The following is a 27,590-nucleotide window of genomic DNA, read 5'->3' as shown; positions in this document are numbered from 1 at the left end:
ACCATGATAATGTGCTCTAATACTAAAAGAAAAAAATCTATTTTAATCTGAAAAGAAAGCATTAAAGAGTGGCTTCTCATCTCTTTTTTTTTTTTTTTTTTTTTTTGTGCTGGTAGTAAGGCTTTAATCTCAGGGCCCTGAGCTCTTGGTTGGCTTTTCCAATGAAGTTCTATCACTTGAGCCATGTCTCTACTTCCAAGCTTCTCCTAGAACAAACACCTCACTTAAATTCTTAAATTCTCTTCGATGTCTTAGTTTCCTCAACTGTAAGATGAGGATATTAAGAACATCTATGCCACAGGTTGTGTGAAGATAAAAGTACATGAATCCACCTGCATGGATTACAACATTGCCTGCATGTACTACAAGTTCAGCAGTGCCAACCATGGCTGTTTTTCTTATTCGTATTTGGGGAATTAAAGCTGTCAGTAGTTAGTGTATTTCCAAAGATGGTAAATAAAAAGTGAAAAGATTAGCTTTTACGGGAGACATAGATAAGTTTGTCTTAAGTATGTATTACAGAAAGGCGACAAAGTAAAAACAATCCTCTCCCATTTTATTTTCAGGTAAGAATTCAGTAATGTCTCAAACTCCTGATCTCAAGGGATCTTCTATCTAAGCCTCTCAAGCAGATGGGACTACAACTGTGAATAGCTAATCCAAGTAATTATTAATTGCAAGCTGTATGTATAATTTCTAGAAAAGGATCGATTCATTACTTAAAGACTATCTTTCATGAAACCCAAAGACTTCCAATATCTTGCAGGTTGGCTGTAACTTTTGAACGCTTTTTACTATGTTGAAAGTAGCTTTTTTTTCTCAATAAAGGGTCTTGAACCCAGGACCTTGGGTATGGTAGGTAAGGGTGCTACCTCTGTGAGCTATACCCCAGTTCCTCCAAGTTTTACATAGGCTGGCCTCAAATTTGTGATCTTTGTATTTCTATTTCAGAGTAGCTAGGATTGATTGTAGGCATTTGCCACCATGCCCAGACGAAAGTGATTTTATTTTATATAAGGACACCTATGAAGGTGTGTTTTTTTCCCCCTGAAGAATAAGGAAAAAATACTATACATGCTTCTTTTTCCCATTTAATTCTAGCAACTCTAAAAATTCTAAATTCTAAACAAATTTGGGATCCTCACTTCTGAATAAGTAAATCAAATACATTAAGTAGATTCTCAAGGCAAGACAGCTCACAAGTGGTTTGACTCCAAAATCCATTCTTTAATACAAGAAAACAGTTTTGGGGACCACAAAGTTATTTAGAATCCTAAAACTATCTTGTTCCTACTAACTAGATTTCTTGAAGCTCTTTATTCTGATTAGTTGAAGCTCTTTACTCTAATTAGGGCATATCATATCCAGGTAAAAATACACTCTCAAAAAATAAAACAACAAAATATAAATAAATATGAGACAACAGGTATATTAAACCTATTTTAAACATTATACAATGTATACATGTATAGAAATGTCATATAATACTCCATAAATAAATATTATATGCATCAGCTAAAAAATTAATTAAAAATGAAACAAGGTATTAATGGTTTATGTCTAAAATCCTAGGTACTGGAGATACATAGATTGGAAGGTTTATAGTTCAAGACTACCCTGTGTTGGCTGGGAACTGGTGGCTCACGCCCGTAATTCTAACTACTCAGGAGGCTGAGATCTGAGAACCGTGGTTCAAAGCCAGCCAGGGCAGGAAAGTCCGTGAAACTCTTATCTCTAATAAACCACTCAGAAAACTGGAAGTGGTACAGTGGCTCAAGTGGTAGAATGTTACCCTGGAGCTGAAGAGTTGAGGGACAGTGCACAAGACCAGAGTTCAAGCCCCATAACCGACCCAAAAAAAAAAAAAAAAAAAAGACTACCCTGTGATACTCCCTGACAAAAACAAACAAAAAAAGATTGTTGTGAGATCCTACCTTAACTAATAGATAGGCACGTATCTATTAGGCACGTATCTATTCATCTCTGCCATTCAGGAAGCTGAAATCAGTAGGATTGCAGTTTCAGGTTGGCCAAGCCAAAAAAGTTTGTGAGTTCCTACCTATCTCAACCAAAACAAGGTAGGAGTGGTGGTGCATACCTGTCATCCTGTACAAAATAGGAGGATTGTAGGCTAGGCTAGACTGGCCAAAAGGTGAAACTGTGTATCACACAGAACCTGAGCAAAAAGATCTGGAGGTAGGTTCTAGCAGGAGAGTGACTCTCAAGCAAGCACAAAGCTCTTAATTCAAAACCTGGGGCTGGGAAGGTGGCTTAGTGGTAGAGTGCTTGCCATGTATGTGTGAGGCCCTGGGTTCAACTCCTCAGCACCACATACACAGAAAAAGCCGGAAGTGGCGCTGTGGCTCAAGTGGTAGAGCTAAAGGCTGAGGAGTAGTGCCCAGGCCCAGAGTTCAGGCCCCATGGCCAACAAAACAAACAAACAAAAACTCAGTATCATCAAAAAAGAAAAAAAAGGAAGATATGACATATAAATTATGGCAAAAAGTTGAAGGAGAGTTAAGTAGTTTAAAATGATTAAGAGGAAAACATTATTGACAAAGAAATTTGGGGCTGGGTTTGATGGTGCACACTAGTAATCTCAGGACTCAGGAGGCAGAAGCAGGAGGAGCACAGGTTCAAGAACAGCTTGGAAGCCAGGTGTTGATGGTTCACACCTGTGATCTTAGCTACTTAGGAGGCTGAGATCAGAAGATTACAATTTGAAGCCATAGAGGTAGGAAAGTCTGTGAGAGTCTTATCTCCAATTAACTACCAAGAAAGCCAGGAGTAGAGTTGTGGTTCAAATGGTAGAGCCATAAAGGCTCAGGGATGTGTCCAGGTTCTGAGTTTATGCCCTAGGACTGGAACAAAAATAAAATAAAATAAAGAGCAGCCTAGGCAAAGTATTAACACCTTACTTCAAAACAAAACAATAAAAAGGTCTGGGGCTAAAAAAATAATAATAAATAAATAAATAAATAAAGGTCTGGGGCTAAAATAAATAAATAAATGTCTGGGGCTAAATATGAGCAAATAAAGACAAAAAATGTTGCCAAATATGCTTTATCTGAGAAAGTAATAATCTTGAAGTAAGAAGATTACTAATAAAATGTTGAAATAATATATAACTTCCATACATTTGATAGCACTGTGGAGTTTAACATCTTAATTTTACAGGTATGTAATCTGTTTCCAAATTAGCACTGTAGTGGAACACTGACAGAAATCACCAGTAATGTCTTTCTGTCTGAGAAGAGAGAAATGGAGCAGTTTTTAAAAACAGTTCCAGGAAAATGTTTAAAATCAGAAATGATTAAGTTTACTTAAGATACCAAGATAAAACATCTTTTTTTCAAAGAAAGAGGCAGTATTATAAAGAAGAGGTGTAGTTATGTCTGAAGAGTAACACATGAACTTTATGCAGACCCGAGGGTTTCAAGTTAACTGAAGACTCTTTGAAAAAAAATTGAAAAGGCTAGCCTTATAAGCATACTATACATTATACATTCTATAAACTATATTTTATATGAAGAATTATTATAATATTTTATATGAAGAATTACTTCGTCTAATATATTTTTCCTACCTAATATGTTTACAAATGTATAATTTTCATGATTTTAGAAAGCAGGCTTTATTTATATGAATAACAGACTACATAATAATGTAATTTATTAAGTGAAGAATCTTGAGAGAATTTGGTTTGTACAAAAAAGTTTTACTTGCAACAGATTAACATCATCTGAAAAGAGTTACTCAGATGAGATTTAAATACAATTATCTTTGACTAAGTTGAGTTCTCCCCCTAGTGGTACTAGAGAACACTAAAACAGTCCCACAACTAATAATCATCTAAAGTGTTAAGGATTTTTCTTTCTTTCTTTTTTTGAGACAGTGTCTCACTATGTATAGCCCAAGCTGTCCTCTTAACTTGTGTTCCTCCTACCTCTGCCTCCTGAGTGGAGGAATCACAGACATGCACCACCATGCCTAGCCTATTTATGGAATCTTAAAACTACATTAAATAAATGTTGAGCACTGAGACATTTGCTAAAAACATCTTTACTAAATGAACTAACACCAAGTTAGCCAAAGAGCATGTAGTCCTAAATCCCCAAAGAATAACTAAAATAACTCAAAAGTAGGAGCATAAGGTACAGAACACATAGCGTTTCAAAAGATATAGTAGTATGAAAGGCTATAATATTCTTCAAAATATTGAAACCCGCAGGAACAGGATAATCTGGATTATGCTGAACAGAGTGAGCATGGAAAGTGGACAAGTAACAGTTAAGAAACAAAATTAGGGGCTGGGAGGCTGGGAAGGTGGCTCTGGGAAGGTGGCTCAGTGGTAAAGCGCTTGCCTTACATGCATGAGGCCCTGGGTTCGATTCCTCAGCACCACATAACCAGAAAAAAAAAGACGGAAGTGACGCTATGGCTCAAGTTGGGGAGCGCTTGCCTTGAGCTGAAGAGCTGAGGGACAGCGCCCAGGCCCAGAGTTCAGGCCCATGACCGGAACCCCCCCCAAAGAAAAGAAAGAAACAAAATTAGGCTGGGCACCAATGGCTCACACCTGTAATCCTAGCTACTCAGGAGGCTGAGATCTGAGGATTGCTGATCAAAGCCAGACGGGGCAGGAAAGACCGTGAGACTCCTATCTCCAATAAATCATTAGAAAACTGGAGTGGCGCTGTGGCTCAAGTGGTAAAGCGCTCGCCTTGAGCCAAAGAGCTGAGGGATAGCACCCAGGCCGAGTTCAAGCCCCAAAACCAACCAAAAAAGAAAGGAAAAAGAAAAAGCCAACTGCGGGGGAAATCCACGAGACTTATCTCCAATATACCACTAGAAAACCGGAAGTGGCAGTATGGCTCAAATGGCAGAGGTCCCAGGCCCAGAGTTCACGCCCCACAACTGACAGAGAAGGCAGGAAGGGAGGGAGGAAGAAAAGGAGGGAATGGAGGGAAAGAAGGGAGAGGAGGGAGGGGAGGGAGAGAACAGAGAGAATGGAGGGAAGGGAGGGAAGAGAGGGAGGGGAGGGAAGGAAGGGGATGGAAAGAAGGAGCTAGCCAGCCAAGAACCAGCAGCTCACTCCTGTAATCCTAGCTACTCAGGAGCCTGGGTCTGTTCAAAGCCAGCCTGGGCAGGAAGTCTGTGAGACTCTTATCTCCAATTAACCACCAGAAAACTGGAAGTGGTACTGTGGCTCAAGAGTGGTAGAGCATTAGCCTTAAGTGAAAAAGCTCAGGGCCAGTACCTAGGCCCTGAGTTCAAGCCCCATGACCAATAAGAAAAAAGCAAAAAAAGAAAGGAAGTTAAAAATATAGGTCTTGATAACAATGAGATAAAGAGGATTTCATGCTAAGGAGTTCTGATGTGATTTGGTAGTAGACAAAAGACAAGCTTGTATATTTTATAAAAGATCAGCCACCTAGGCCCTAAGTTCAAGCCTCAAGAATAGCACACACACACACAAAGCTGAACTTTACTAATCATTAAGAAAATGTAAACCAGGGGCTGGGAAGGTAGCTCAGTGGTAGAGCGCTTGCCTTGCATGCATGAGGCCCTGGGTTCAATTCCTCAGCACCACATAAGCAAAAAGAAAAAAAAGCCGGAAGTGGCACTGTGGCTCAAGTGGTAGAGAGCTAGCCTTGAGCTGAAGAGCTGAGGGACAGCGTCCAGGCTCAGAGTTCAGGCCCACAACCGGACCCAAAAAAAAGAAAATGTAAACCAAAATCACAGTTGAGATATCACTTCAAATACACTGGTCAAACAAATTGTATTCGTGGGGGGGGGAGGGCGTGCGCGCGCCAGTCCTAGTGCAGTCCTAGTGTTTGAACTCAAGTGTTTAAGGCTAGCTATACTTCACTTCTGTTTGAACTCAGTGTTTGAACTCAATGTTCAAGGCTAGCATAGCTTCACTTCTGTTTTTTTTGGCGCATAACTGGAGATAGAGTCTCATACATAGACTTTCCTGCCTAGACAGGCTTTGAACCATAATCCTTAGATCTCAGCCTCCTGGGCAGCTAGCATTAAATGCATGAACCACTGGCAGTTGGCACAGATTTTTTTATTTTTTTGGTCAGTCGTGGGGCTTGAACTCTGGGCTTGGGCACTATCCCTCAGCTCTTCAGCTCAAGGTGAGTGCTCTACTGCTTGAGCCACAGCGCCACTTCCGGTTTCTAGTGGTTTTGGAGATAAGAGTCTCACGGTCTTTCCTGCCCCGTCTGGCTTTGATCAGCAATCCTCAGATCTCAGCCTCCTGAGTAGCTAGGATTACAGGCCTGAGCCACCGGTGCCAGGCACAGATTATTTTTTTTTAAGCCTCAGAAAATAAGCAAGGGTGTCCAGGATAATTAATGATGTGGAGAAAACAGAACCCTTATGAACTGCTTATAGGAATGCAAAATGCAGGTTCTATGAGAAATAGTATGGCAATTCCACAGAAAACTAAACAGAATTACAGCATGATCCAGGTTCTATATACACTCAAAAGAAATAAATGGGGCTGGGAAGGTGGCTCAGTGGTAGAGTGCTTGTCTTGCATGCCTGAGGCCCTGGGTTCGATTCCTCAGCAACACATAAGCAAAAAGAAAAAAGCCAGAAGTGGCGCTGTGGCTCAAGTGGTAGAGCGCTAGCCTTGAGCTGAAGAGCTGAGGGATAGCACCCCGGCCCAGAGTTCAGGCCCCACGACCGGACCCAAAAAAAACAAAAAAAAAGAAATGAAAGGACTTTAACAGATACTTACACATTCACATTCATAGTAACATCATTAACAGTAGCCCAAACTTGGAAGTAATGTTGATAGATGATCAAAGTGCTATACATATGTGTGTGTGTGTGTGTGTGTGTGTGTGTGTGTGTATGCTATAAGTCTGTTATACTGAATCTCCAAAATACCCAACAAAATATATATATATATACACACAATAATATATACAATATATACATATATATATATATATACACAATAATGTTATTAAGTCTTAAGAAGGAAAATAACTTTAACACAACTACAGAATCAGCGACCTTTAAAGACACTACTCTAAGTGAAATAAATAAGCCAGTCACAAATAATGCATGGTTATATTTTACCGTGATTTAAAAAATGATCTTGAAAATGAGTAAGTACTGAAAATAGAATTGCCATTGTGAGCATGAAGATATAAATAAGTAATTATGCAGGTGCACAGAGAACTGATACATTGCATTTGCATCTATTTTATTCTCTTCACTGGTACCTGGATCTCAAGCTCTGCAATGTGCTGCTGTAGTTCAGCCACAGCCGCCATGCTATCTGCTTCCCGGAGTCGCACAGCCATCACCTCTTCTTTGTTCTAGGCAAACAAAGTAACACACCAGGTGTCTTGGAATTGAGACTTTCCAGATATCAGAAAAGAAGTATACTGCATGAATCTTACATTATTACTCAACAATTCTAAGACTGCACACATAATCAAACAGTAAAGTATAAATATCCATACCTAGTAGGATAGGAAACAAATTATAAGCAGCTATATGAATTTTAACAATTACTTATCAACAAATTATATAATCATATAAAACTAAATGAAAATAAATCATATTGGAAGAATGGCTTCTTTGAAAGTTACATTGTTACTGAATTGTCCCAATACAACAAGGTTAAATATGTACATATAATCATAAAGTCCTGGGTGCTAGAATGACAATCCAATGATATTGATTATTCAGATTTACAAAAGGTGTTACAAAAGAATGAACTAACTTCTACCTTAAATGAGGAAGACTCTATCATTAATGAGCAATTAGAAGTTAAAATATTGTCTCAGGTCTTAAAATCCTCTAATATTCTGAGTCTATACCCATCCCTTAGATAAATTCAGTGAAAATAATTATTTTCACCAGTAAGTCACACAAATATTTATGTCCAAAGAATATTTTACTTTGCAAACATGTGTTAAGTTGAGCAACAATATTAAATCCAATAAGACTTTTATCAAAATGGCTCAAGAAAAGTTTGTATCAATTATGGGAAACAGATTAAATTAAGTCTCTATTACAGATAAGATAGTAAATACTAGTTAGCATTATAAAATCTCAAGCTAAGTAGCAAAGGCCCACCTGTAATCCTAACTACTAACCAGGCTAAGATCTGGAGGATTGTTGTTCAAAGCCAGCTCAGGCAGAGAAGTCTGTTAGACTTAATCTCCAAAATACCCAACAAAATGTGGCTGAAAACATGGCTTAAGTGGTACAGCACCAGACTAAAAACAAACACAAAAACAAAAACCCTCACCTCAATCAGCAAGAAAAATCAAGTTAATATAAGCTCATATCACATAGTTTATTTTTAATTAGTAAAGTCATAGCCTTCAAAACAGACTACACATAGACTGTGCTTGCATTACTACAAATTTCAGTTCTATCTACAGATTTCTGTCAGTGTAAATTATAACAGCATGCATATTTATGAGGATGTAATTTCATCTCTGGATTTCAGTGACACTGATAAACCACTCAAGCTTCACTACTGGTTTTTAATGACACTAGAGAAACTTGATGGAATTACAGCTTTACATGTGCCATTGAAGGCTTATTTCTCAGAGAATATTAAGGCTGAAATATTACAAGTGTACCCTCCCTACCTTCTACTAGTGGATGTCTATCTTGGTCATTTTAAAATGTCTAAATTGTCTTTAGTAATCCATTCTAATGCTCCCAGTATATTCGATTATAAGCTTACTTTAAGAAGAAAGTACTTGATTTCAAATACTTTGATGCTTTTTAAATCAAAGGCTTCACACACATACACCCTAAACTGATTAAAATAGTAATGGAAAACATAACATTTTTTTCTGACCTATTAGTACATAAGTATTTCTTTTGCTCACCTCTTTATCCAAAAGATATAAACCAATATTGACTTTCCACTAATACATAAGATACTAATCAAAGCAGAGGAGGCCCAATCTCTCCAAATTATGTTTTTTTATGTTGTGTCATTAGAATCTTCAGCTTTGAATGGATATTAGGCAAACAAATATTGTAAAGGGAAACTAGTAAATGTCACTACTGTGGTGGAAAATGAGGTTTCTTGCCTAAAATTCACCCTCGTAGCAAGAGAATTAACATGGCCCAAAAGCAACCACAAACCACAAAACCAAGTTCAGAAAGCCAGAGCACAGCTGGTCGGTACAACACTGGGCTATGGGTACAACACATGAGGCTCTGGGTTCAATCCCATGCATGGCAAAAACAAACCCATCAAGTCGGTTTGAAAACAGGTTTGTTAGCCAGATGTGAGTGGCTCATGCTTATAATCCTAGCTACTCTGAGCTCTGAGGATCATGGTTCAAAGCCAGGCAGGAAAGTCCATGAGACTCTTATCTCCAATTACCAGAAAACCAGAAGTGGTGCTATGGCTCAAAGTGATAGAGTACTAGCCTGAGCAAAAGAGCTCAAGGACATTGCCCAGGCCCTGTCAAGCCCCATGACACACACACACACACACACACACACACACACACACACACACACACACACACACACACACACACACACACACACACACACACACACACACACACACACACACACACACACACACACACACGAAAGAAATAAAAGAAAGGGCTGGGAAGGTGGCTCAGTGGTAGAGCGCTTGCCTTGCATGCCTGAGGCCCTGGGTTCGATTCCTCAGCACCACATAAGCAAAAAGAAAAAAAAAGCCGGAAGTGGTGCTGTGGCTCAAGTGGTAGAGCGCTAGCCTTGAGCTGAAGAGCTGAGGGACAACACCCAGGCCCAGAGTTCAGGCCCCATGACTGGACCCAAAAAAAAACAAAACCAAAAAAAGAAATAAAAGAAAAAGAGAGAAAGAGAAAAAAAGAGAAAGAGAAAAAGAAAAATCTACTCATGATACTAAAGATCTACAAAAGGCATTCTTACATTATTGATATGTTTACCTTGCATTCAATCTCTGCCTGTTTGCGCTTTGCTTCACTTAACTGAGTAAGCAGTCCTTTGTTCTGGGCAGAAAGATAGTGCAACTTCTCCTGTAGATTGGTGACCTCTTGTTCTGCTCTTCGTAGATGATTACTGTTGATCTGGTTCTAATAATCAGAGATATAAATAAGTAAAAAGCCTTCCAATTTTCATACCTATCCATTTTACAGCTCAACATTATAAAAATGTTTTCAGTTACAGGTCATTTTTACTCAACAAACACAGAAGAATAAGATAGAAACTGCTTTAAGGGCTGGGAAGGTGGCTCAGTGGTAGAGCGCTTGCCTTGCATGCATGAGGCCCTGGGTTCGATTCCTCAGCACCACATAAGCAAAAAAAAGAAAAAAGCCGGAAGTGGGGTTTTGGCTCAAATGATAGAGTGCTAGCCTTGAGCTGAAGAGCTGAGGGACAGTGACCAGGCCCAGAGTTCAGGCCCCACGACCGGACCCAAGGAAAAAAAAAAAAAAAAGAAAACTGCTTTAAAAGTCTAGCGCCCCAAAAGAATATAAGTGGTCCATATTAGAAACTCTCATTAGAATGCAATAGATCACTTATTTAAAAAAATTTCAAACTGTAAGGATTTTTACACAAAACTTAAAGACACTTCCGAAACTGAATGCAAAGTAGGCAGAGTAGTACATATTTAACTTCTCAAATCTCAAAAGAAGGCAGAACTTATCAAAAGATACAGAGCATCATTGCTCACTGGACTGGGGGCGCCGGTGGCTCACGTCTGTAATCCTAGCTACTCAGGAGGCTGAGATCTGAGGATCCAGGTTCAAAGCCAGCCTGGGCAGGAATGACTGTGAGACTCTTATCTCCAATAAACCACTAGAAAACTGGAAGTGGCACTGGGGCTCAAGTGGTAGAGCATTAGCCTTGAGCTGAAGAGCTCAAGGACAGTGCCCAAACCCAGAGTTCAAGCCCCATGACCGACAAAAAAAATAGCCATTCAGGCTTGAGCCAGTTTGAATTCTCAACCTTAAATTATTCTAGTACTGAAAAAAACAACAGGAGACTTTCATAATCAAAGACAGGTAAAAATGTAGTTCCTCATTTAGTAGTTAAACAAGTTACTTAATCCCATAAAATTTCAGCACACTGGAAAAAAAAATCCAGATACTATCACTTGTCTTCTAAGGTTGCACTGTGAATACTATATGAGAAAATCATATAAATAAAGGCTTACACAATGCCTGAGATTTTACAAACACACAATAAATGCTCGGTTATTACTCAAACCTATTCTATCTCCTGTACTAAAACAGCTCTATCCTCAGTTTTAAGGGGGGGAGGGGGTTTAGATAATTCCATAGACTTAAATCCAAAATTTTATATTATTTCCAAGTTCCTTCATTTTTGGAAAGGGAGGGGAAGTACTAAAGACTGAAGTCAGTGCTTAGTGCTTGTTAAGCAGGCATTTTGCCATTTGAGCCAAGTTGTTTTTTTTCTTTTTTTTCTTCCTCTTCCTCCTTCTCCTTCCCCCCTCCTCCTCCTCCTCCCTCTTCCTCCCCTTCCCCACACCCTTCCCCTCTTCCTTCTCATCGTCCTCCTCCTCCTCCTTTCAGTTGTGGTGCCTGAACTCTGGGCCTGGGCACTGTCCCTCAGCTCTTCAGCTCAAGGCTAGCGCTCTACCACTTGAGCCACAACGCCACTTCCGGCTTTTGCTGCTTATGTGGTGCTGAAGAATTGAACCCAGGGCCTCATGCATGCAAGGCAAGAAGTCTACCACTGAGCCACCTTCCCAGCCCCTGAGCCTAGTTTCTAAGCTACTTTTTGCATTGTTTTGTTTTAGTGCTGGCTTCTGGGGCTTGAACTTAGGGCCTGGACAATATCCCTAAACTTTTTTGCTCAAGTCTAGCTCTCTACCACTTGAGCCTGCTCAAGTAGTACATTGTAGAGAAAGATTCTTTCTTGCCTAGGCTGGTTTCAAACTTATATCCTCAGATCTCAACCTCCTGAGTAGCTAGGATTATAGGTATGAGCCACTGGAGCCTTGCTGCACTGTGTGTGTGTGTGTGTGTGTGTGTGTGTGTGTGTGTGTGTGTGTGTGTGTGTGTGTGTGTGTGTGCGTGCGTGCGTGCGCACGCACACACATGCATGTGCACGGTGAGCTTTTGTGCTCAAAGCTAGAACTCTTGAGCCACAGCTTCACTTCTGGCTTTCTGGTGGTTAACTAGCTATAAGAATCTCTTAGACTTTTCCTACCCAGGCTGGCTTTGAATTGCAATCCTCAGATCTCAGCCTCTTGAGTAGCTAGGATCACAGGCATGAACCACCAGCACCCAGCTTGTGCTGGCTATTTTTGAGGCATGGTTTCATTTTATGCTGGAGATCTGGGCTGTAATGCTCCTAATCTGTGGTTCCCTGTGTCCCTGGGGATGAGAGATGTGCACCACTGCACACAGTCATTACCTTTCTCCTATAGCTGGGATAACACTTGCCACTTTACTAGCTAGTGGTTGAGATGGAGTCTCACAAATTTTTATGCCCAAGCTGGCCTCAAAGCACAATCCCCCTGATTTCTGCCTCCCAAGCAGCTAGGAATACAGATCTGAGCCACCACACCCAGCTTTAATAAACTTTTTATCTCCAATTTTTTTTTTTTGGGTCCAGTCATGGGGCCTGAACTCTGGGCCTGAATGTTGTCCCTCAGCTCTTCAGCTCAAGGCTAGCGCTCTACCACTTGAGCCACAGTGCCACTTCCAGCTTTTTTTTTTTTTTTCCTTTTCGCTTATGTGGTGCTGAGGAATCAAACCCAGGACCTCATGCATGCAAGGCAAGCGCTCTACCACTGAGCCACCTTCCCAGCCAAAATATTTCTGCCATAAGCATCCGTTTAATGTTTATCTGGGTAATATTTAGCTGATTGTTTCATTAGGATAAAGCTTCCCTGGGGATAACAGGATCACTATTGCTCCCAGCTACTGGATAAGGTGGCATCTTGCAAACTCTTATGCCTGGGACTGGAATCAAACTGGGTTTTCTCAATCTCTGCCTCGCAATGAGCTACTACAGGCTTGGACCACTGTGCATAGCTCAAGTTTCTTCATCTTTACTTTTATTTATTTTTCTAACTCTCAGAAGAAATAACTTCTTTCTCAGATCATTCTCTGTTACTTTATTCTTCCTCACTTTTACTCAACCAATTCAGTCTAGGAAATTTTCATTCTGAAATATAAAACCTCTCCTTAAGAAAGGAAGGGTGAGTAAATGCAGCCATTATATTCAATGTACACTGTGTAAAAAATGAATTAAGTATCTTGAGGGTAGGAAGAGGAGAAGAAAAATGAGGAACACTGAAGGAAAGGATGACACTGACCAAGAAGTATTGTACTTATGACCTGACTTATGGGATTATAACCCCTTTGTACAACTTCTTAATAATTATACTAAATAAAAATAAGACAATCAAAAAAGAAAAATACTCCTTCACACCTCTGAACACAAGTATATAATTTAAGATTACAAAATATACACATAAGCCAGGTACCAATGGCTCAGGCCTGTAATCCTAGCTACTCTGGAGGCTGAGATCTGAGGATCGCAGTTCAAAGCCAGCCTGGGCAGGAAAGTAATCTGTGAGACTCTTACCTCCAATTAACCACCAGAAAACCGCAAGTGGGGCTGTGGCTCAAGTGGTAGCCTTGAGCTGAAGAGCTCAGGGACAGAGCCCAGGCCCAAAGTTCAAGACCTACAACCAACAAAACAAAACAAAACAAAAAACACATACACATACAACCCAAAAGTTAGCTGGGCACCAGTGGCTACTCAGGAGGCTGGATCTGAGCATGCTTCAGAGCTGAGTATGGTGATACATGCCTGTAATCCCAGCATTTTAGGAGACTGAAGATTAGAGTCAGATAGAACTGTACAGTAAAAGCTGTCTGAAACAAAAACAAAAACAAGGGCTGGGAATATGGTTTAATTGTAGAGTATCTGCCTAGCATACATGAAATCCTGGTTCAATTCTTCATTCAGTACCATATAAACAGAAAAAACAGGAAGTAGCACTGTGGTTCAAGTGGTAGAGTGCTAGCCTTGAGCAAAAGAAGCTCAGTGTCCAGGCCCCGAGTTCAAACCCCTGGACTGACAAAAAAAAAAAAAGTTTTTTTGAGACAGGATTTCATTATATAGCCCAGACTCACCTAGAACTCACTATATAGTCCAGGTTGGTCTCAAACTCAAAACATGAACCTTCTTCCTCATCCTCTCAAATTGTGGAATCTCACACATGCATTAATTACCATGCTCTGTGAAATTCAGCAAACCTTTTTAAATGAGCAAATAAATTTCTATAAATTAATATATTCACTGATACTAAAAATTCAATGAGCCAAGTGCCAGTGGCTTATACTTAACTACTCAAATAGCTAAGGTCTAAGAATCTCAGTTCAAATCAGGTAGACATATACAAGAGACTTTTATCACTAATTAACCAGCAAAAAGTAGAAATTGGTTCAATTGATAGATTGCCAGCTATGAGCAAAATATTCAAGCAAGAGCTGGAGGCCCTGAACTCAAAACCCAGTACCAGAAGGAAAAAAGGCTACTCAGCAAAAAGAGTTAAATAGGAAATTAGTTACATTAGAAAAAATCAGTATCCCAGAATAGGTCAACAGACAGAAAGAAGTCCAAAGAATACCTAACAGGATAACAGGCAAAAAATTTTTTAAAGAAAAAAGAATCACAGACTGATAAATAATATTTAAGAACTTTTCACAATGAAAAAGAATGACAGGGAAGCTAAGGTGTGGCTCAAGTGATAGAGCACTTGTCTAGCAAGTACAAAGTCTTGAGTTCAAACTCAAGTACCATACTTAACCCCCTAAAAAAGATGAGTCCACAGTTCAGTAAGCACAACCACTCCTTAGACAGGTAAAGGTAAAACTTGGAATAAAGAGGGAAATCAAGGAAAAACAGTATCATGAAGGAAAGATAGTGCAATCCCCAGTAGACATCTCAACAGAAAATGTCATGGCTAAAAAAAAGTCATCCTGGGGCTGGGAAGGTGGCTCAGTGGTAGATTGCTTGCCTTGCATGAATGAGGACCTGGGTTCGATTCCTCAGCACCACATAAGCAGAAAAAGCTGCAAGTGGAGCTGTGGCTCAAGTGGTAGAGCACTAGCCTTGAGCTGAAGAGCTGAGGGACAGCGCCCAGGTCTAGAGTTCAGGCCCCATGACCAACCAAAAAAAAAAAGTCATCCTATAATAATCTAATCAGTTTAACGTATCAAATGAAAGTAAAAGTGAACTTAACAAAGTGAGAGAGAGCTAAGTATGGATATACATACCTATAACCCTACCTACCTGGGAAAGTCAAACAGAAGGAAAGGGAAGATTCTGAGGATAATGAGTTCAACGCAATTCAGGTTTAAAACCTAAACTTGTAATGAAAGATTAGAAAGCAAGAAACTGAGAAACAGGTAGACAAATCCAAATGAGCACTTACTCCGCAAGATAAAAAACAATGTCCAGTAATTTGGAGGCATTAAAAAAAAAAATGTACCAGTTGCGGGGAGTATTAGCCTAGAACTCGAGCTTGTCCCTTATGTCTTTGGTTTCTTTTTTGAGATAGGGTTTCAGAGCTGAGGATGGTCTAGGATAGAGATCCTCCTACCTCTGCTTCCTACATAGCTAGGACTATATATTACCATATCTGGCTTGTTTTTTAAATAGGGTGTGGACAACTTTTGTCCAGCTGGAATATACCTATCTCTGCCTTCTGAGTAGCTGGGATAATAAATGTACCCACCATTCCCAGTTTTGGTTTTGGTTTTATTTTGAGACAGGGTCTCACTAAATTGCCAGATTGACCTTGAAATTATGAACCTCTTACCTCATTCCCCTCCTGAGTTGCTGGGATTATAGTTGTGCATCACTATGCCTGGCTGAAATGTGCAATTTAGTGTGTATGATTTATCTTTGGTAGGTTAAATCTGATTAATAACATACATTGTAAAACAGAGTGACCACTCACAAATTTCTTGAAAGCAATCCATGAAGATAAAAGTGAAAGCATAATAAATGCTCAATAAATCCAACAGAATATAGAAAGGAAATGAAAACAAAGAACAGATAGAACAGAAAACATAAAGATGAGAGATATTAATCCAAACAGAACCACAAAACATGAACTAAGCACCAAACAGAATAAATTTTTATAGCTTTCTTGAGATATAGCTTGCATATAAAATTCACTTACTGTAAATACACAGAGAGTTCAGTGGTTTTTGGTAAATTTAGAGTTAACAATTTGTCAAATTCAAATTTTTTTTTGCTGATCGTGGGGCTTAACTCAGGGCTTGGCTGCTGTCTCTAAGCTCTTTTTTGCAAGACAAGTGCTTTACCACTTTGAGCCACAGCTCCACTTCCATTTTCTGCTTGTTATCTGGAGATAAAGATCTCACAGACTTTCCTGCTTGGCCTGGCTTTGAACCATGATCCCCAGATCTCAGCCTTCTAAGTAGCTAGAATAACAGGTATGAGCCACCAGCACCCAGGCAGATTCAATTTTTTTTCTTTTTTTTTTTCCTTGGGTCCGGTTGTGGGGCCTGAACTCTGGGCCTGGGCACTGTCCCTCAGCTCTTCAGCTAAAGGCTAGCACTCTACCACTTGAGCCACAGCGCCACTTCTGGCTTTTTTTTTATCTGCTTATGTGGTGCTGAGGAATCGAACCCAGGGCCTCATGCATGCAAGGCAAGCGCTCTACCACTGAGCCAACTTCCCAGGCCTCTTTTTTTTTTTTATTGTGAACATACTGAACAGAGGGTTACAATTATATGGGCAGGTAATGAGTACATTTCTTATCAAGCATTGTAGCCTCCTCCTTTGTTTCCCCTTCACATTCCTTCCCAGCCTCCCCTCTCCCCCTGCAGATTCAATTTTTTAAAGTATGTTATCAGAGATGTAACCACATAGGTAAGTTTAAAATTAAAAAGGGCTATTATAGCCCCAAAATCTAAAACAAAAACTGAACTCAGCAATACAAATGTGTTATATCACTCTGTATATGTTCTATATCAAATGTGTTTTTAGTATTTTTGATAACTATACCTCAATATAACTGGTTTGTTTCACAATCCTATATATATATATTGCTTTTGCATTAAAAAAACATTACTTTGAGAAAGGAAGAGGTCCAAAAGTTCCAGCTGCCAATAACAATGATAGCATGGTAAATGGCACTTAAGAGATATACAAGGATCACTTGCAATACCAAACCTTTGTATACAGCAAAGAGGTCAGTGGTTCTGTAAAGTATAGTCACTAAGCAAAATTTTCAGAAAGTTCTTAAAATCAAACTGGAATTACAGGTATCAACATGGACAAACATCTGGACAGTGGCAATATGGGCATTTGATATAATACTCTTTAGATGACTATATGCCAAGCCCATTATACCTCACTGTTTATTTTTTGGTATTTCTCACTTTTCATTGAGAAAACTACATGAACCTTACCAGTCTAAGTGCTGGCATTTATGACTTATAATTAAATCTATTCCAAATCACACTTACTAACTAGTCTGGCATAGCTTGAAATATAATTCCTTTGAATATTTTTACCCAAATATCACCTCCTATTTTCTACAGTAATTTCTATCTAATTCTTAATCATATTAAATAGAGTCTGTGCACTCCTGATTTCTTTTAAGTCTTTAATGGCTGAGACAGTGTTTTCTATTTCACATGCTCTCAAAACCATGCTTGTTTGATTCACTCATCTCCACCTACTCTGAGATAAATCCTCAGCCACTGACAAAAAACTGGAGTTTAAATTTTATTATCTATACCAACATGAATTCTGATCATAAAAGAAAACTCTAGTTGGGTATTATGGCTGAAGCCTATGATCCTAGCTACTTAGGAATTGAGGATCAACAGAATCACAGTTCAAAGCCAGGCTGCAACAACAACAACAAATTCACTGACAATTCATATCAACCAATGAAAGCTGAACAAGTGGTTCATACCTGTCATTCCAACTACTTCAGGGAAGCATGAACAGGATGATTGAGGTCCAGGCTAGCCCAGACATAAATATGAGACCCTAGCTAAAAAATAAGTGAAGTAAAAAATGGCTGGAGATGTAGCTCACATAGAGAATTGACTTAGCCAAGGTAAATCTGAGTTCAAACCCTAGTACACCCAACTCCAAATTCTCATAAACCTAAATTTTTCCTCTTCATAATCTCACAGTATTTCCTCAGTGGTTTTTTTTTTTCCTCAGTGGTTTTAATTGAACCAAACACATAATAAAATTACTTAAAGGAATGCAAAATACAATGTATGGGTATATTTATGCATTCCTCTAAAGGGATTACATATTTGCATGACCATGATTGAGATAGGGTGATTATTTTTCACTCTGGAATACAGAACATGAGTTAACAATGCCCCCTACTGACTGAATGAATACTTTGATAACGCTCTCAGAGTATAGTTGGTTCCCCATATCTATGGATTCCACACCTCTGGATACAACCAACTAACGGTCAAAAACATTTTTTTTAAACCTGGCAGCTTGCCAGGTGCTAGTAGCTCACAGCTGTAATCCTGACTATTCAGGAGGTTGAGAGCTGAGCATAGAAAGTTTGAAGCTAGCCTGGGCAGAAAAGTCCATGAGACTCTTATCTCTAATGTACCAACAAAAAGCTAGGAGTTGTAGAGTGACAGCTTTGAGTGAAAAAGCCAAAGGAAAGGGTGAGGTCCTAAATTTAAGCCCCAGTACCAGCACCAAAAAATAAAATAACAACAAGAAAAAACTCTTGCATCTGAGCTAGGTATGATGCATGCCTGAAGCCTAGCCCAGCTACTTGGAAGGCAAAGGCAATAGGATTATTAGTTTGAGGCTGTCTGGATAAAAGGTAACCAAGTCCTGTCTCAAGTGTGTTAAACATGCACAAACTTTGTCACTGTTCCCTAAACAATACAAATACTAGCATTTGCACTGCTTTAGACATTGTATCTTTTTTTTTTTTTTTTGGGTCAGTCATGGGGCTGGAATTCATGGCCTGGGTGCTGTCCTTGAACTTTTCCACTCAATGCTAGTGCTCTACCACTTTTAAGCCACAGGTTCACTTGTGGTTTTCTGAGGTTAATTGGAGATAAGAGTCTCACAAATTTTTCTGCCCGAACTGGCTTTGAAACTTGATCCTCAGATCACAGCCTCCTGAGTAGTTAGGATTACAGTGTGAGCCAGCAGTGCCGGTCTTTAGGCATTATATCAAAGCACAACTTAAAGTATATTGGAGAATACACATAGGTTATATACAAACATTATACAAGAAACTGGGCATCTGAAGATTTTGCTATCTACAAGGATTCTATAGATTTCCAGGAATAATTTATGGACAATGGTCCATACAAATGGACCACATATAAACCAAATGTGCCCTTACAATGCACTTTTTTTGGTCATGGGGCCTGATCTCTGGGCCTGGGCGCTGTCCCTCAGCATTTCAGCCCAAGGCTAGTGCTCTACCACTTAAGCCACAGCGCCACTTCCGGCTTTTTCTGCTCATGTGGAATGGAACCCAGGGCTTCATGTATGCAAGGCAAACACTCTACCACTGAGCCACCTTCCCAGCCCCATGCACATGGGTTTTATAACAAAGTCTTTGCAGATCTTAGGTCAAATTCATTTATGATAGGATTTATTAGAGAAAAGGAGGACTTGAGAAGAAGAACAATTTTATGACTACTCAGATCATCTATTACAGAGCATGGGACAATATCATTCACTCCCCCTCCTAGGGGGGTGGGATTTGGACATATGTAGAGACAGTTTTGGTCATCACAACCTGTGGGGAGAGAGGACATGTAGGGAACAGAGACTAGGAAGCATGTTGCTAATCGCCATCAGTGCCTGGGCCAGCTCTACTAAACTAAGAATTCTCCAGCCCAGATTGTTAACACACTGAGGCTGAGAATTTTTACTCTACAGAATGTTCCCTTAACAAGCTGTGCAAGATGGCAATCCTTTGAGTTTTACCTAATAAAGTCAAATGGTATCTAACTTGCTTAAACTCTGTTGAGTGGGTCAAAGATTAAATTTTTTGGAAGAAAGTTTCAGACCTGTTATTTTTGGCTACAAAACTGTAGTTCAGACAGCTTCATATCTTCACTTTGCCTCTTTATGATACAATTGTAGTATACTACACGCAATCCAGTGATACTTTCCAACCCAACAGGTCTGTCTTTCATCATACCTGTGTCTCCATTTCCATCATCCTCTGTTTTATTTCTCTTATTTCCGCCTGTGTTTCAGCTTCTCTAAGTCGAATGGTCATCAGTTCATCTTGTAACTCATGCACAGCATGTTTCTTAGGTGGATCTTTCCACCTCCCAGTAGTACGAGCTAAGTGGCGCTAAAGCAGAAAAAAATTATATTGCAACAAATATTCCTAGTATCAAAGTAAGCAATAACTTGATGAACATGACTATCAAAAGGCTGGTACATATTATACATAATTAATTTTATGTACTTTCTTGAAAAATCTAATAGAGCAAAAATAAACAAATCATGATAGGAATCCTTTTCAAAGTAAAATATGAGTCGTATTAAGTTTAACTTTTTTTTTTTTCGGTCATGGGGCTTGAACTCTGGGCCTGGGCACTGTCCCTGAACTCTTCAGCTCAAAGAGAATGCTTTATCACTTGAGCCACAGCACCACTTCTGGTTTTCTGGTGGTTAATTGGAGATAAGAGTCTCATGGACTTTTCTGCCTGGGCTGGCTTTGAACCATGATCCTCAGATCTCAGCCTCCAGAGTAGCTAGAATTATAGGCATCAGCTACTGGTGCTTGACATATTTTCCTTTTAATGAAAAAAATATGAAGCATCTTATTTCCATATGGGAAAGTAAGAGGATAAATCATGTATTTTCAGACTGTATATTTTATGAGACTAAAGCTCATGTTTAAACAACCTGTCTCTTCCCTCCTTCCCTCCCTCTCTCTCCTCTTCTCTTTTTTCTTGTTGACAGTATTGAGGTTTGAACTCAGAGTCACACACTTTTGAAGCAGTCATTCTTCCAGCTGATACACAAATCAACTTTTTTTTTTGCTTCAGTTATTTCTCAGGTATGAGTTCACATTTTGATTGAGATGAGGCACTGCTACCTTTTTGCTTGGACTGGCCTTGAAGCAATATTCTCCTGATCTGTTTCCCAAGTATGTTGAATGACAAGCAAGAGCCACTGTGCTTACCATAAAAGCTCCTAATTTTAACACTAAAAGCAACATTTTGTATACTTTAAACTTGCCTCTTACTCTTGGTCATCAGCTATTTCAAAGTTGCACAAACTAGATATTTGGATTTTGCTCTTTTTGAAAAAAAGCGCGTATGTTGATATACCTGCCAGTGTTCTTCCAAATCCTTGACCTGCTGTCTGAGTTCCTTCAAACCCATAATGGCTTCTGCTTCTCTAAGTTTCACAGCAATGAGTTCCTCCTGAAGTCTTGCAATGTTATTCTCATCTGGAAAGGAGTTGTTCCTCTAAAGTGAGAAAAAGATTTGAGATTTTTAAGAAATAAAGTACATTTAAGAAATAGATCACATAGCACATTTCATATCATATATCTGTACTTAATTTTATACTGATTTGTTGCAATATAATTCACAACCTATAAAATTCATCTGGTTAGTGTATTTTGGTGATTTATAGAGTACTCACTGGGTTGTTTAACCACAATCTAATTTCTGAACACTTTTAACACTCAAAAAACAACCCCTGTGATGACTAGCAGTCATTTTTCAATCTCTATTCTCCTATTCTCTGTCAACAATTAATCTACATTCCAGGTCTATAGATTCACCTATTCTGGAAATTTCATATAAACACTATCATGGAATATATGGCTTTGTGACTAGCTTATTTCATAATGCTTTTAGGGTTCATTCCTTTTTAATGCCAAACAATATTCTACCGTATTGCTATACATTATATCTATCTATTCGTCATCATCAGTTAAAGGAAATCTGGGGTGTTTTGCACTCTTGGCTGTTATAAACAATGCTGCTAATAACACTTGTTCAAAACTTCTTGTGTAGATCTTTTTTTTTTGGGGGGGGGGGGGTGGGGAGGTGGGTCCGGTCGTGGGGCCTGAACTCTGGGCCTGGGCACTGTCCCTCAGCTATTCAGCTCAAGGCTAGTGCTCTATCACTTGAGCCACAGAGCCACTTCCAGCTTTTTTCTTTTTGCTTATGTGGTGCTAAGGAATCGAACCCAGGGCCTCATGCATGCAAGGCAAGTGCTCTACCACTGAGCCACCTTCCCAGCCCCTTGTGTAGATCTTCTATTTCCAATCTTCTTCCTATATAATTAAAGTAAAATTGCTTACTCAGGTGGTAATTATTTTATATTAACTTAAACTGCCAATTTTTCTCAAAGCAACTGCAACTGCTTTACATTCAGACCAGCAATGTGTAAGAGCAACTGTATTTCATTTGGAGGACCTAGGAAGTACACTGTTAAAATATAAATGAATCTGGGCACCAGTGGCTAATCCTAGCTACTCAGAAGGCTGAGATCTGAGGATTGTGCTTCAAAGCCAGCCCAGGCAGGAAAGTCCTTGAGACACTTATCTCCAATAACCCACCAGAAAACCGGAAATGGCGCTGTGGTTCAAGTGGTAGAGCACAAGCCTTGGGCTGAAAAGCAAAGGCCCAGAGTTCAAGCCCCATGACCACCACCACCAACAAGTATGTGTGTGTATGTGTGTATGTGTGTATAAATCAAATGTTTTCCAATATTTCATTTAGCACTACAAATAAAGCATTAACATTACATCACTTACAACTTTATAGCTTTTAAGAGCAATTCAAAAATCTGTTTTCATTGTATTTTTCTCAGCATGCCATCTTGAAGATTCCAATTATGGAATAAAGTTATTCTCACAAATTACACACCTTATAACAGACCTGAAATATTTTCTCAACTGAAAAGCAGAAAATTATTGCATATCCATTGAAATAATATTGCTAAGTGGATATTGCATATCCCTTAAAATAATATTGAAGCAGAAACAAAAGAGGATGCTGAATAAAAAAATTAACCTGCTGGATGCTGGTGGTTTACACTTGTAATCCTAGCTACTCAGGAGGCTGAGATATGAGGATTGCGGTTCAAAGCCAGCACTGTGGTTCAAGTAATAGAGCACCAGCCTTGAGCTGAAGAGCTCAGGGACAGAGTTCAAGACCCATGACTGACAAAATAAAATAAAATAACCATAATGCAACTTCCTAATCTCCTTTTTACTATAAAATATGAATATTAACAATTTTTTGGAGGTGAGGTGGGAACACATTTAACATATTGAAATACAACAATGTATTACTAATGTGAATTAATTTTTTTAAAAAAAGAAATTGCTGGGTTGTTTTTTTGTTTTGCTTTGTTTTTTGAGCAAGGGTCTGGAAATGTTGCCCAAGTTGGTCCTAAACTCATGGGCTAAGTTGATCTCTTCTAAGCACCCTCCCAAGTAATTGGGACTACAGGTGCATGCCATGTTTCCCCTCCTTCAGGCAAGAAACATACTTTTGAACTGGATCCAAGTACACTTCTTTGTTTCAAATATCCAAAATCTTTCTAACTGTAAGATTCTTAGCTAAGGCATGGAGACTAGAGTACTCCTAGATTAGAGACAAAATATTCTGACAGGTATTTCAACATTCTTGTTTGCTTTCCCATAACAAATCAGTCAACTTTTCAGATTAATATGCAAATAACAAGTAGAACTCTAGCGAAACGATTCCACCACCTGTTCTATTTCATTAAGAAATACTAAACTTAGGCTGTCTTATCTAGGGGGCCTCTTGATTCAGTAGCTAAGTACTAACTTGGTATAAAAAGGAACAAACTAAGCTGGGCACTGGTGGCTCATGCCTGCCATCCCAGCTACTCAGAAAGCTAAGCTTTGAGGATCGCAGTTTGAAGCCAGCCTGGGAAGGAAAGTACCTGAGACTCTTATCTCCAGTTAACCATCAGAAAACTGGAAATGGCGCTGTGGCTCAAGTGGTAGAGTGCTCGACTTGGGCTGAAGAGCTCAGGGACAGTGCCCAGGCCCAGAGTTCAAGCCCCATGACCGAGGAAAAAAAAAAAGAACAAACTCATCATATAGCATAGAGCAGCAATGATTTTATAGATAAGAAAAGATTCTGTTTGTGATCTAAAATACAGGTGATTAAATCTGTTTAATCTTAAAGTTTTATATTTTACTACTTATCTAGAAAGCCTTAATATCCTTGAAACATAATAAGTTTGCTTCCAAAAGTAAGTACAACTCAGTTGTAGAGGCATTTCCTATATATCCTAAAGTGACCTTTTCTGACTTGGATAGTAGTAACAATCATGCTGAGGTGAATGTCTGGAATGTCTACGCATGCAATCCTACTTTCTCTTTCACATAAAGATGCTATGATATTTGAAGACTGCTAATTTCCATCTCCTAAGTTTCTCCCTATAAAAATTATCCTTATTCTCTTCCTCTTACAAAAGGGATCAAATTTCTTTCTTTCCTTCCTTCCTTGTTTTTTATTTTTGTTTTTTTTGTGGTGGCGAAGCAATACTAGGGTTTGAACTTGAGGCCTCTCACTTGCCAAAGAAGTGCTCTATCATGTGAGACATTCAACATTTGTGTGTATGTGTGTGTGTTGTTCCTGGGACTTGAATGTAGGGCCTTAGGGCCTGAGGAGCCTTTTTTGCTCAACTTTTTTCAGTACTTAACTGGCCTACCCTGCATAGACTGGCTTCAAAACGCGATCCTCAGATTGCAGCCTCCTGGAGTAACTAGGATGACAGGTGTGACCACCAGCACCTGGCTCATATTGATTATTTTTAGAGATAGGGACTTTAATTAAGCTTGAGTCCACCAGAACTGTGATCCTCCTACTTGTTCCTCTCAGAGGTGGTAGGATGACAGGTACACATCACTGTGCTCAGACCTTGGTTGAGAAGGAACTTTTCTTTGCCCAGGATGGCCTCCAACTATGATCTCCCAGTCTCTGCCTTTCAAGTAGCTAAGATTACAGACTTGAGCCATGTGCCTGACTTCAAATTTCCATTTTTATCCTTAATCTTGGGGTTTGAATTTATATAGAAGCAACAACAATAATTGGCAATCTTAAAAGTATTTTATTTTCTCTATTAATAACTAATATATAAGGTCTTTTAATATGTAAGTCACCAAATCCAATTTAATTGCTTAATAAATACTTCGTAAATATATTCTGCAGCTCCCCCTCCAATTTAGAAGGAAACTGCATTTATGCAATTTCTTACCTTCTCTATATCCAGGACCTTATCCTGCATCTCCTTTAGTGCGCACTGAGACTCAGCTTCACTCAGTCGGGCCTGGACCAATTCCTTCTCTAGCTGTAGCACGAAATCTTCATTGTAGTTGGAACTGCATTTGTGCTAAAGGTTATAGAAGGTTAAATATTGAAATTTCAGTGAAGCACATGAACATGTACATTCAGTAAAATTAATTCAATTATATAATCCACATACTGAGTTCAACGAAACTGTAAAAGTGCCATCTACCCAAGAGTTGCCATCTACCCAACTAACTTCCCAACCAATAAATAAAACAACCCAGTTCTGATGGCTTTAAAGATGCTTCTGGGTGGTAACTAGATATTGTAATAATCAAATCCAGTTCATATAACTCTCCTTTGGTCTGTTCATCTAGATACTAAGAATCTGTCTGACTCTATAGATCCTGTACAATAGACAGCCATTAGCCAGCATGTGCTCACTGAGCACATAAAATGTGACCAATCAAAATTGGGACAAGTATAAAAAACAAACTAGATGCCAAAGATTTAATATGAAATAAGTGCTGGGGATGTGGTTCAGTGGGAGAACACCTCCTTAACATACTCAAGGCCCAGGTATCCCCAGCTCTGCCACCAAAACAAATTTAAAATGATAAAATAACTCAGTGAGGTCTGGGAACGTGGCTCAGTGGTAGAGCGCTTGCCTTGCATGCTCGAGACCCTGGGTTCGATTCCTCAGCACCATATAAGCAAAAAGAAAAAAGCCGGAAGTGGCGCTGTAGCTCAAGTGGTAGAGCACTAGCCTTGAGCTGAAGAGCTGAGGGACAGCGCCCAGGCCCAGAGTTCAGGCCCCATGACCGGACCCAAAAAAAAAAAAAACTCAGTGACTTTTATGTTGATTTCATGTTAACATACTTTAACCATATAGGGATACAAATATTTTTACCTTTTTATTTTTGTTGATTGTGGGGTGTGGGTGCTGTTCCTGAGCCAATTTGTGCTCAAGGCTAGCACTCTACCACTTGAACCACGGTGCTACTCACGGTGAATTTTCTGCCCAAGCTGGCTTCAAACCACGATCCTCAGATCTCAGACTCCTGACTAGCTAGGATTACAGGCATAAGCCACTAACACCTAGCAATTTTTAACTGTTTTAACAGGTACTATAAATTTTGTAACTATATATAGCTCACATTACCTAGACAGCGCTGATAAAGCCTACAGAAGTATACATTTACTGGAAATTTTAATGTATTAGAAATCAAAATAGGGCACAAATATAAGGGGAACTATCTTAAAACCCAAACTAAAAAAATTGTATTTGTCTTAGAAATATATATTTCTTTGAAATAAAAATATTAAAATAATTACTAGAAGCAGAGATAAAGCAGGTGCTACACAGAAAAGTTAGTCACAGAGCCTTCCATTTCCCTTTTACACTATAAGTAACAATGCAACCATTCAAATCTTTAATCCAGTTCATACAAAACATTTAATGCAAAGTAAAAAAAAAGAAAAGAAAAGAAAAGCCCAGGGAGGTGGCCTTCACCTATAATTCAAGCACTCACAGGTAAGAAGATTGTGAATTCCAAGCCTGGGCTACATAATGAAACATCGTCTCAAAAAGCAAACAGGCCATAAAGAGTGGTTTAGGACTGTAATCCTAGCTGTTTGGGAAGCAGACCAGGGATCATGGTTGAGGCTGATATGCGCAAAAACTTTGTGAGACCCCTCCATCTTAACCAATAACTAGGCATGATGGTACCTGCCTGTCAGGGCAGCTACCTGTGAAGAATACAGAAGTGGATCATAGGTCAGATTAAAAAACCAAAAAAAAAGACCTTATTAAAAATTAACTAAAGCAAAAAAAAAAAAAAAAAGGCTGGAAGAATGTCTCAAATTGTAGAAAGACTGCCTAGTAACTTCAAGGCTCTTAATTCAAACTCCAATAACGCAAACAACAACAACAAAAAACCAAACCAACTAAAGAGTGGCTTTGTTTTTCCTTGAATACATTAGGAACAAGTCAGACCTGGTGGCTCAAGCCTGAAATCCAAGGAACCAGAGGTAAAGAAAAGGGACTGCAGTTCAAGGCCAACCCAGACAAAAAGAAATTGTGAGACTCCAGCTCAACCAAAGGCTGAGTGTAGTGGCATGCACCATTCATTCCCAACAACATGAAGACTCACAAGGAGGACTGCAGTCCAAGAGGACTGATCCAGGCATAAACCAAGACATTAACTCAAAAATAACCAGTTCAAAAACGGGGTGGGAAGCTGGGCGCTGGTGGCTCACACCTGTAATCCTAGCTACTCAGGAGGCTGA

General features: G+C 39.2%; 1 protein-coding gene across 2 annotated transcripts in view; it reads right to left on the bottom strand.

The window, feature by feature from the left end:
- Positions 1-27,590, bottom strand: part of Evi5 (ecotropic viral integration site 5) — a 129,280-nt gene that overhangs the window by 33,598 nt on the left and 68,092 nt on the right. For both annotated transcript variants that reach the window (XM_042681664.1, XM_042681671.1), the window contains 5 exons: positions 25,270-25,404; positions 21,345-21,485; positions 20,198-20,356; positions 9,945-10,091; positions 7,242-7,337 (listed from right to left, as the gene is read on the bottom strand). In XM_042681664.1, coding sequence (XP_042537598.1) covers positions 7,242-7,337; positions 9,945-10,091; positions 20,198-20,356; positions 21,345-21,485; positions 25,270-25,404 — 678 coding nt within the window. The remainder of the gene's footprint in view (positions 1-7,241; positions 7,338-9,944; positions 10,092-20,197; positions 20,357-21,344; positions 21,486-25,269; positions 25,405-27,590) is intronic.

Source organism: Dipodomys spectabilis, unplaced genomic scaffold, assembly GCF_019054845.1.
Source record: "Dipodomys spectabilis isolate Male_0828 unplaced genomic scaffold, ASM1905484v1 ptg000002l, whole genome shotgun sequence".
NCBI lineage: Eukaryota > Metazoa > Chordata > Mammalia > Rodentia > Heteromyidae > Dipodomys > Dipodomys spectabilis.
The sequence above is the reverse complement of the archived record's forward strand: the minus strand, read 5'-3'. Positions and strand labels throughout refer to the sequence as shown.